This window comes from Carcharhinus amblyrhynchos, chromosome 5 (assembly GCF_965287045.1).
Source record: "Carcharhinus amblyrhynchos chromosome 5, sCarAmb.v2.hapA, whole genome shotgun sequence".
In the NCBI taxonomy this organism is placed as follows: domain Eukaryota; kingdom Metazoa; phylum Chordata; class Chondrichthyes; order Carcharhiniformes; family Carcharhinidae; genus Carcharhinus; species Carcharhinus amblyrhynchos.
The window spans coordinates 79,572,636-79,584,845 of NC_137328.1; the positions used below are offsets into that span (position 1 = coordinate 79,572,636).

General features: G+C 40.4%; 1 protein-coding gene across 1 annotated transcript in view; it reads left to right on the top strand.

Annotated features, from left to right (window-relative positions):
* The window catches only part of LOC145343133 (solute carrier organic anion transporter family member 3A1-like), a 295,740-nt gene that overhangs the window by 16,030 nt on the left and 267,500 nt on the right, over window positions 1-12,210 (top strand). Inside the window, exon 2 of the mRNA XM_080189069.1 lies at window positions 687-1,152. Within this exon, the coding sequence (XP_080045195.1) occupies window positions 687-1,152 (466 nt within the window). The remainder of the gene's footprint in view (window positions 1-686; window positions 1,153-12,210) is intronic.

Consider the following 12,210-nt stretch of genomic DNA (forward strand, 5'->3'; position numbering starts at 1 on the left):
GCATATCACCTCCATATTGGACATATGCGAGGGATAGAGGTTCGGGGTCATTCCATGAAAACGCACCTTTTGTGGAAACCAATGAAAATGTTGGTTAAAGCTGGGCCTAGATGCTACACAACACAATCAGTTTGGGCATACATAGTCATTAAAGCTCAACTCAACTGGGAGAGTTGCTAAGTTCATAATTTCAATAAATACATCAGTAAGATTGGACCATTGACAATCTCATAAATTGGACCTGTGTAAGTTTAATGCTGAAAAGGGGCATGTGAAAGCTATCCTGTGTCATACTGGCCATTCTGATCAGAAAATTGCTCACTGTGTTGTGTATTCTTACCTCGGGACACCGCCTTTGGACCAGAAATTTGCCCAGCCTACCTCAAATTACCTTGGAAGAATAAGATATCTCAAAATATTTGAACAATAGTTGAAGTTGATGGTTACATGCTGCAAATATGCAGCAGCAACATGCGTGGTATTTTTCACTAACAATGTTGCGCTCAGTAAACTATCCATTCCATTTTCAGCAAAGAGTTTTATAAATTATGTGCATATACACAACATGTCTAAGTTTACAAGCATTCAAGCCTCAGAATAAATAATCATTAACTCAAGTGTTAGATTAGCTATAATTCTCCTTTCAGTTTATACTTCTTACAATGCTCTCTTCATGTTTTCCACAGGTCAGTATTCTAACAACTCTGGAGAGACGATTTGACCTACATAGCACTGAACTAGGAGTAATTGCAAGCAGCTTTGAGATTGGAAACCTCATGATAATTTTGTTGGTGAGCTACTTTGGTGGAAAAGGACATAGACCAAGATTGATAGGCTGTGGTGGGATCATAATGGCCATTGGTTCTTTATTTTGTGCACTGCCAGAGTTTCTAAGTCATCAATATCAATACAAGCAGGTCGATACTTCAGTACTGAAGGATACCTGTATGGCAAACCTTTCATTGGAGGAACAACAAATAACAGTGGAGAAAAATCTCAAGACATGTGCAGAAACAGAAACAACAAACATGATGTACGTGTTGGTTATTGTGGCTCAGGTTATCATTGGGGCTGGTGCAACCCCAATTCAACCACTTGGTGTCTCCTACATTGATGACCATGTACGAAAGAGGGATTCATCACTTTATATTGGTAAGTACTTTATTTGTCATCTCCAAGATCATTGAAGTGTGTGTATTCTTAACAACTACTTTTGCACTTGCACATTTCTGACACATATTTCATGTGTTAAGGCAGTGACAAAGTTGAGGTGAGGTCTGCTTTATGTAAGGATTGTGGTCAGAAACATAGTATAGCTGAGATGCCCACATGTAGATTCAAGAGAGAGTGAGATCCCTGATTCATTTTCAAAAGCCTTCGTATTGACTATAACTTTAATGAAAAACTAGTTTCATGATATATTGTGCTATATTGTTATGGAGATTTTAACTTTGTACTTAAATATGTGTGTTACTAATTTTCATTGTTTGAGTCAGGGAGACAGACAGTTAAAGGAACCAGATTGTTCCTGTGCTCTGTCAGAAATTTGACATATCATTTAAGCAACAGGATTACATTACCAAATAACTGGCAGTTTGAAAGAGGTGATATAAGGACATTAGTGAGGGAGAATCTGGCCTCAGTAGGACATGAGATAGAATCAATGTGGATAGAAATCAGGTAAAAGTCAGAATATTCTGATGGGAGTACATTATAAGGCCTCTAATGATCATTATACTGTTGGACAAATCATCAAACAAGATATTAGCTTGGAACAAAGGCAATATAATATTTGTAGGGGACAGCTGGCTAAAGTTTATTGGGTAAATAGATTAGAAGATTTGGCAGTAAGAGAACAATAGGAAACATTTCAAGAAACAATTTAAAATGCTCAACAAAAATACACTTCACTGAGAGAAATCCACAAAAAGGCCCACATGTGGCTCACTCAGGAAGTTATGAATAATATGAAATTAAAGGAAGAGACGTAACATGTTGCAAATAAACAGGAACAAGTTTTATGATTGGGAGGGCTTTAGAAATCAGCATAATCTTACAACCAAAAAAGTTGATAAAAAGGGAAAAAATAGAATGAGGGTAAACTAGCCAGAATTATAAAATCAGATTGCAAGAGCTTTGAGAAATGTATAAAATGAAAGAGAGTAAATGCTGGTATCTTGGAAGCGGAGACAGGAGGAATTAACATGGGAAATGAGGAATGGCAGAGACATCAAACAATTACTTTGTGCCTGTCTTCACAGTAGAAGACACACATTTTATATCGAAAATAGAGAATAATCAAGGGGCTGAAAAGAGTGAGAAAGTTCAGCAGAGAAAAGATATTGGAGGAACTTAAGGGACTAAAATCTAACATTCTTGTGACCTGATGGCCCTCATCCTAGTGTTGTGAAAGGGACGCTTGCAGACATAGAGAATGTGGGGAAGTAAGGGATGCAGAGAACAGGCGGGAAAGTGAAACTGAGGTCCAAAACCAACTATAATCGTACTGAATGACAGAACAGGCTTGAGGAGCTGCATGGTCTATTCCTGCTCCTATTTCTTGTGTTCTTATGTTCTAGAGCATGGAGAAAATTATGCTGCATGTGCAGAAGAGTGCAGTTTGGTTGCAATGACTGGTAGTAAGTAAAAGGAAGACACAACTAGCTAAGCAGATGGCCTTGAATTTGTAAACAAGGAAGTCAGTGAGATTCTCAATTCTAGATTGAGTGCAGAGGATGGATGGTGTAAGGGGGGAAGTTCAGACGAGGTGGCTAGGAGATTTCTGTAAAAAATTATAGGGAAATAATCAGTGAATGAAGGAACTTGGGGCTAATTGTAGACATTTAAGGAAGGAACATTCGTTCCATAATTGCTTTGTGGTATCAGGGCATTGCACTAAGAAACAGAAGTTTGAGAAAACATTTCCTTTTCTCTTTTTGAATACAGTGCTTTCCAGTGAAAGTCAAGTTTCCCCATGAAAAGTAAGCGCGCTTTTTAAAAATGTTTTGTGCATCATCCAGAGGTCTGTCTTCAACTGAAAAAATACTACTGAAGTATTTTTTCAGTTGAAGACAGAAGTGGTGCGGGAGAATGTCTTTCTGCTCTCTAGTGCTTCTTGTGTTTTAAAGGGAGAATGTTTATAGAGCGTGTTATGAGAAGAAATGCATAACGTTCTGGTGTTTTTATAACTTAGGTCAGTGATTTTTCAAATTTCCTCAAGCCGCAGTCCACCAGAAATGATCAGAGCTTCTCGTGAAGTTTAAATGGTTCATTTGGAAAAATTCTGTCACTATTAAGTGACTATTAAGATAATCACATTTCTCAGTTAAATTATTCTTTCACTTAATTGTTACTGAATCTAACAGTCTCCCCTCACTGTTCAATGGCATTGCCATCCCTGAATGCCCCACCATCAACATCCTGGGGTTTACTGTTGAGCAGAAACTGAACTGGACTAGCCATATATATATTGTGGCTATAAGACAGAGGTCAGAGTCTGGGGATTCTGAAATGAGTAACTCACCTCCTGACTCCACAACTCTTGTCCACCACCTACTATGCACAAGTCAGGAGTGTGATGGAATACTCCTCACTTGCCTGGATGAGTGCAGCTTCAACAACACTCAAGAAGCTGGAAACTATCAAGGACAAAACAGCCCACTTATCTGCTACCCCATCCACCACCTCAAATATTCACTGCTTCCACTGCCGATGCGCCGTGGCAGTGATATATGCTATTCGTAAGATGCATTGCAGCAACTCACCAAGGACTCCTTCAACAGGGCTGTGGTCACCCTATTATAGAAAGAGCGCAGAAAAGATTTGCTGGGATGCTACTGGGACTTGATGGTTTGAGTTATAAAGAGAGGCCGGACAGACTGGGGCTTTTTTCTATGGAGTATAGGAGGCTGAGGGGTGATCCTATAGAGGTCTATAAAATAACAAGGGGCATAGATCAGTTAGATAGTCAATATCTTTTCCCAAAGGTAGAGGAGTCTAAAACTAGAGGGCATAGGTTTAAGGTGATAGGGAAGAGATACAAAAGTGTCCAGAGGGGCAATTTTTTCACACAGAGGGTGGTGAGTGTCTGGAACAAGCTGCCAGAGGTAGTAGTAGAGGTGGATGCAATTTTGTCTTTTAAAAAGCATTTAGACAGTTACGTGGGTAATTAGGTACAGAGAGATATGGGCCAAATGCAGGCAATTGGGACCAGCTTAGGGGTTTAAAAAAAAGGACAAGTTGGGCCGAACGGCCTGTTTCCATGCTGTAAACCTTTGTCTCTAACACCACCTAGAAGGATAAGGGCAGCAGGTACAGGAGAACATCATCACATGCAATTTCCCATCCAAGCCACACACCATCCTGACATGGAATTATATTGCCATTCCTTCAAATTTCTCGAACATTCTTCCTAACAGCAGTGTGGGTGTACCTACACATGGACTACAGCGCTTTAAGAAGATGGTTCGTCATTACCTTCTCAAGGGCAATTAAGGATGGGTGACAAATGCTGGCTTTGCAGGGATGCCCATGTTCAGTGAAAGAATCAAACAAATTACATAAGTGAAGCACTTTTATTTAATGATCATTTAAAATAAGGTGAAATGCCAAGCTTGGAAAAATGACCCCAAATATTCAGGCAATGTAATCATCCTAAACATAGACTGGTGCCCTCTCACTGGATCATCAGCCGAAGAGGGTCCTCTTTGTTAAACTGTTATGTTTGGCCTGTTTTCGCTGTTAGTAAAGCTATATTTATTGCCCAACTCTTGTTACTCCAGGAACGCACTTTCTATGAATTGTTGCGGACCTTGTATTGCTGATGCTCCCACAATAGTGTTAGCTGGGTAATTCTCAGTGTTGAGTCCTGTAATGAAAATATAGCATTAACTGTCCAGGTCAAGATGGAGTGTGAAATGTAGAGTAACTTCAAACAAAGACTTGCATTTATAGCACCTTCCCTGACCAACAAGCAGGCATCTCCATGTGCTTTACAGGCAGTAATTACTTCCTTTAAGTATGCATTGCTGTGATGTAGGAAATACAACAGCTAAATTGCACACAGCAGGCTGCCACCAATGGCAATGAAATAATGATGTGGAGATGCCGGCGTTGGACTGGAGTAAACACAGTAAGAAGTCTCACAACACCAGGTTAAACTCCAACAGGTTTATTTGTAGCAAACGCCGCTAGCTTTCAGAATTGGCTGTTTCTTCGTCAGGTGGGTGGGAGTTCTGATCACAAACAGGGCATATAAAGACACAAACTCAATTTACTTGACAATCACCAGGCAAGACCATTCTCTTCCTATTGGGGAACACTCCACTGGTCACGGGCATTCGGCCTCTGATCCTTGGGTAAGCGTTCTCCAAGGCGGCCTGCACGACGCACAATAGCGCAGAGACTGACAACCAAGTTCCACTGACATGAGGACAGCCTCAACCAGGATCTTGGGTTCATGTCACACTATCTGTAACCCCCACAACTTGCCTGGACTTGCAAAATCTCACTAACTGTCCTGTCTGGAGACAATACACATCTCTTTAACCTGTGCTTAATGCTCTCTCCACTCACATTGTCTGTACCTTTAAGACTTGATTAGCTATAAAGACTCACATTCCAATCGTTATTCTTTTTCATTGAGTTTGTGTCTTTATATGCCCTGTTTGTGATTAGAAATCCCACCCACCTGACGAAGGAACAGCTAGTTGTAAAATCTAGTGGTGTTTGCGACAAATAAACCTGTTGGACTTTAACCTGGTGTTGTGAGACTTCTTAATGTGATAATGAACAGATTTTTTATGTGAAGCTTATTGAGAGATAAACATTGGTCAGGATGCCCAGGATAACTCCCCTGTTCTTCTTTAAAGTAGTACAGTGCAACCTTTATCCTGGAGGGTAGCTAGGGCTACCTAGATTTAACAACTCTTCTGAATGGCAGCATCTCCGATAGTGCAGCATTCACTTGAATTCACAGCTTTCTTAGTCAGTGGTAAGTGTGCTACAGATTGGGCCGCAACAAGCTTGAGTTGATGGCATTCTTGATATGTTGCTGCTCCCTTCCTTTTAGCTGGCAGATAACATGGAGTTTAGAAGTATTGTCAAAGAAAGCTTGATGTTTTTCTGTAATGTCTCCTTTTCGTTGAATGTACTGCAGCACAGACATTTAAAGTTGTAGTAGATTAATAAGCAAGTCGACTTCTTAATGATTGAAAAAGAAAGAATTGCATTTGTTTAGCACCTTTTGTCATCACTCGTTGTCACAAAGTACTTTACAACCAATTGAGTACTTCTAAGTGTAGCTACTATTGTGAGGTCTTGTGGTCCTTAACCTCTGGATTAGACTATTCTAGGACCTTGTGTCAGCGTGGTGTTAATCATGTAATGAAAAAGGTTGATTATCAGCTTGTAAAATCCTTCTAATATGCCTTAAGGTAGGTGGTAAGAATGAAAACATTTCCTGGTCAGTTACTGCAGAAGGTGGCAAACCACTGCAAAACTTTACCAAATCTAATCGTGGACCAATCCAATGTAAATCCATTGTTGTCAATGCCCCTTAGGGCATTGTACCAAGAGGGCTAATTACCCTAATAATGTAGGAAAATTTAATGATGTTGAACAGTGTTGCAGCTTATTGAAGTGACTATTCCCTTTTGATTTAACTGTTAATTCACAGCCTGGATCCTTTCTCAATGTTAATTGATTTTTAAGGCTTTACGATTAAATAGAGTTCAACTTTTTAACCTCAGAATTCAAACACACACAGAGTGGAGAAGTTAAATGTCAAAACAGTGCAGTCCAGATTTAATCTGTAGAGGCTGAAAGGTTGAATAGGTTAGGACTTTATTCCCTGGAGTGTAGAAGAATGAAGGGAGATTTGATAGAGGTGTATAAAATTATGGGTATAGATAGAGTGGATGCAAGCAGGCTTTTTCCACTGAGGCTAGGAGAGAAAAACTAGAGGACATGGGTGAAGGGGGGCGGTTCTTCACAGAGTAGTGGGAGTGTGGAATGAGCTGCCAGATGAAGTGGTAGATATGAGCTCACTTCTAACATTTTAAGAAAAACTTGGACAGGTACATGGATGAGAGGGCATAGAGAGATATGGTCGAGGTGCAGGTCAGTGGACTAGGCAGAAAAACGGTTTGGCACAGCCAAGAAGGACCAAAAGGGCTGTTTCTGTGCTGTAGTGTTCTATGATTCTATGGCAAGAACATTCCATTTTAAGATTTTCAGACAGCTGTTCTGTAATTCTCAAAGAATGTCAAATAATCCTGCAAGCGTCCCAAATGAAGTTAGAAAAGACAACTCCTGCAAACTCAGGAAAGTAACTTTCTACCCAACTTTACCAAAGAAAGGACTCAATGATTGTCAGAAAGTTAACTTCCTCTTTGCGAGTCTGAATTAGTTGATGCAAGCCAAATTAGCTATTATGTCCCCTGTATTTGAAATTGGGTGCATAGCTGTGTCATGTCTAATGGACCCTTATGGCTATTTGTTCCCCCCACTTCCCCCCCAAAACAATCAGGTTCCAGGTGGGAAGTGTGGAAGATAGTCTTCCTACCTGGAGACCAATTGTCACTCTTAAATAATAATTTAAGGGACATTTAAGGGCCTCATTGCAGCACTGTTAGAATTCAGTATTAGGATTGGTTAGAGCAAAATACTTTCTGGTTTGCCAGTGGCCTACTGGGGGGATCCACATTCTCAGGGTCTGGACCTTTGCCCTCCTCAGGGCTTAATTGTGTAGAAGGCCTCGTGTGTTGTCCAGATCTGTGCCTGATTAGCTTGGCTTTCCAGAAAGCATCAATGTGGAGTTTTCACCAATTCTTCAATCAGTGGATGAGATCCCCACCCTGCTGATCAAATTCCACCCATTAGCTCTGTTTCTCTCTCCACAGATGTTACCTGACCTGCTGAGTACCTCCTGCATTTTCTGTTTTTCTTTTAGATTTCCAGCATCTACAGGGCAGGCACAGCCAACTACTGTTAATACTTTAAGAATGTTTCAACCCTTGCCCCAGATTTAAGTCTGTCATCAAAGTTTTAACTTGAGCAGTTGATTAATGTTTACCTTCGCAAGTACTAATTTATGAATTGTTTGTTGAAGCATGCATTTAATGCTTCATTATCCACTGAATGCTGGACCCAGTTCAATGCAAGAACCATTCTCTGAAGTGCTTTTAAATTGAATTATTACTATAGAATAGAACAGTTTCTTTTTAACCATGGACAAAGAGTGGATCATACAGTGGCAGATCAGTGAATATTTCTACGGATGCTGGAGATCTCAAATAAAAACAGGAATTGCGGGGAAAAAAGAGGCAGAAATAGTGTGAACATTTTGAATCACTGGATTCATGGACACTTCCCATCACACTATTATCAGGATTCTCAGTGTTTCCACACTTGTGATTTTACCTGGGTGCGACATAATTTTTGTAATCCTGTGCTGCAAATTAAAATTCAGCCTTGTTTTAAATAGCCTCATGTGCAAGTTCACTGACACTTCATAATTTTTCATGACTTTACCAACTGTTTCAATCTCAGCCTATATGTGAATCCTGTTTGGCAGATTTCGCAGCTGTATACTTGTCTAGTGCACTTTTCTCACTCCTATCATGAACTCGGTGAATTTTATCCACTTTCTGTCCTTCTTTATGACCATCCATTTAGAAAATAGCATTTCTAAATGAAATGTTAATCATTGACAAGAAGATGAGTCTAATGTAAATTAGAGCACATTGCAATTATCGTGTCACATGTTCTTAACCCACCCCCATGGAAATTATAAAAATATCCATTCTGTTGAGTTAACAGCTTTACAAATTTGAATGACGCACCTTTTATCTCATTTTTCTATGTGTCGCTTTGATGTGTCACTCTCCATTACTGTCCTTGAAAAGATACAATCAAGATGTACTTTCCACAAACTTCTGCATTATTCAGAAAGGTGGGGGTTACAATACATACAATTTCTTTTTTCATACTCCTTGTGAATTATGGTCTATCTCAAGTGAAGAAAGCATATTTCAATCTTTAGTGCATCATCTGTGTGTACATATAGATTGTTACTGGCATGAAGATTCAGATTGTGCAGGGCAGCAAAACATTACCATTCCATGAATAGTCTTGAGAGTTTGAGATGAATGGGATAATTCAATTGGTACAGACTTCCTGATCAAGGAATTGTTTCTGATATAACAATTTAAGTGTTGACATAATGGTTCAGAAAGAAATCCATGTATCAAAAGGACAAAGAAACCAGATGATTACAATAATTGTTTTACTTATTGTTTGAAATAGCATGCACAAAAAAAACCAAGAGCCTCAATTGCTTACAATTAAACTAGTGCTCAGGTGAATTCAGCAGGGGAGCTCATTGTCAAAGGTAATTATTCAGCACCCAGTCGTAATTATAGAGCTGACCTAAGGGGCCTATAGTAGATCGAGTGACACTCCAGGGCTGAGTTATTAGGGTCGATACCCAAAGCAGCAACTCAATCAAGATTGGCTCAATTTCAATTCTAAAGTTAATAGTGTTTGAAAATAGCAACATTATAAGGCATAAGATGTGAGTCATGTCAGGCATGCAGTATAAGAACATAAGAACATAAGAAATAGGAGCAGGAGTAGGCCATCTAGCCCCTCGAGCCTGCCCCGCCATTCAATAAGATCATGGCTGATCTGTCGTGGCTCAGTTCCACATTCCCGCCCTCTCCCCATAACCCTTAATCCCCTCTCTTATCAAAAACCCATCAACCCGCACCTTAAAAATATTTAGCGAGGTAGCCTCCACCACCTCAACGGGCAGAGAATTCCAGAGATTCACCACCCTTTGAGTGAAGAAGTTCCTCCTCAACTCCGTTCTAAACCGCCCCCCCTTTATCTTGAGGCTGTGCCCCTTAGTCCTACTGTCCTTTCTGAGCAGGAAGAGTCTCTCCACCTCTATCCTATCCATCCAATTCATCATCTTATACGTCTCAATGAGATCTCCCCTCATTCTTCTAAACTCTAACGAGTACAAGCCTAATTTATTCAGCCTCTCCTCATAGCTCAACCCCCTCAACTCCGGCATCATCCTAGTAAACCTCCTCTGCACTCCCTCCAAGGCCAAAATATCCTTGCGCAAGTACGGCGCCCAAAACTGCACACAGTACTCCAGCTGCGGCCTCACCAATGCCCTATACAGCCGCAACAAGACCTCCCTACTTTAATATTCAATCCCCCTCGCTATGAAGGCCAGCATCCCATTCGCCTTCCTGACCACCTGCAAGCTGGGTTTTTGCGACTCATGCTACTTCAGACTTACTGTATTCAGTTACATTTGCCAGCTTTGCCTAGAAAGTGATGTACTCATCTCTTGAGTAGTGAGGCGTGTTGAATATGTGGGACAAAATTAATTTCAGAAACGTTAAATAATACCTTAATGAAGGTAATGTTCTCTTTATTACCCAACGCAGCAAATAATTTAGACTGCATTCGAAATTAATTGCAGCTATTTAAAGTATTTTTGCCTTTTCAGTCTTAGACAGCAATGTCACGGCTCTTTCCAAATCCGTCATGACTTTAGATGTACTCAGTTGTTTGATGTGTTACATTGATTTCATTTTATAATTTTCAGCAAAAAAAAAATTGGAATTTTAAAATTTTTGTTATTATTTTATGCTTCAGGCTCAAAATGAAAACATGTATCTTCCCAAAAGCAAGGCTGTATGTTTCGAACCTGGGGTTCACCTGCTTCAGTCAGTTGCTCAGGGTGAAGTCAGTCCACATTCCATGAGGAGTCATATTGGACTTGCAACCTTACTTTGTTTCTCTCTCCACAAGCACTGCCAGGCCTGCTGAGTTTATTTTTGTGGCACTATCTTGCTTTTGTTCCACTTTTCACACTTGCTGGCTCTCAACTTGCAGAAATACTGAAGCTGTTCACATCTCCTTAAATCACACTAAATATGATCGCCTGAGAGCACCTGACTCCAGGGATTTGAATTCCCTCCCCCATACGTGTGGGCATTTAATAATGGCAGGATTCGGGAACCATTGATGGCAAGGGAAAGTGTACGCTTAGTCCAAAAGGAAAAGGACCATACAATAGGCCTAGGCATCCGAAAACTGACAAAGCCGTTGAGGAGTACAGTGAAAGTAAGAAGGAACTTATACATGGAATTAGGAAGGCTAAAAGGGGCCATTGAAAAGTCTTTAGCAAACAGGATCAAGAAAATTCCAAGGCTTTAATGTATATATTTGCAACAAGAGGGCAGTAAGAGAAAGAGTAGGCCCACTCAAGGATAATGGAGGGAGATTAGATCACAGGAAGTGGGTGAGATCCTTAATGAGTACTTTGTTTTGGTATTCACCAAGGAGAAGGATATGATGGATTTTGGGGTCAGGGATGGGTGTATAAATGCTCGAGGGGATGTCAATTTATCGAAGAAAGAAGAGTATCCTAAAGTAAGGTAGTAAGGCTAAATGGCATCTATCCCAGGCTACTGCAGGAGGCAAGGGGAGAAATAGCTAGGGCCTTAACAGATACCTTCACATCCTCTTTGATAACAAGTGAGGTTTCAGAGGACTGGAGAATAGTCAATGTTTTTCCCTTGTTTAAGAAAAGAAGCAGGGATAATTCAGGAAATTAAGGCTAGTGAGCCTGACGACAGTGGTGGGGAAGATACTGAGGGAGAGGACATATCCACATGTGGAGGAAAATTGACTAGTTAGTGACAGGCAGCATGGTTTTGTGTGGGGAAGGTCATGTTTCACCAGCTCACCAACTTGATTGAGTTTTTTGAAGAGGTGACAAGATAATTGAGGGAATGGCTGTTGATGTAGTTTATGTGGACTTTAGAATGGTGATTGACAAGTACAGAAACTAAAATCACATGGCTAGATGGATACAAAACTGGCTTGGTTATAAAAGACAGAGTAGCAGTGGATGTTTTTCAGAATGGAGATCTGTAGCTTGTGGTTTTCCGCAGAGATCAGTGCTGGGACCTCTGCTGTTTTTAGTATATATAAATGGTCTGGAGGAGAATATGGGTGCTTCGATTAGTAAGTTTGTGGATGACATGAAGATTGGTGGAGTTGCTGATGGTGCCGGGGATTGTCAGAGGGTACTCAAGGTAAAGATAGATTGGAGACTTGAACACAGAAATGGCAGATGGAATTTAATCTGGACAAATGTGAGGTGATGCATTTTGGAGGAGCAAA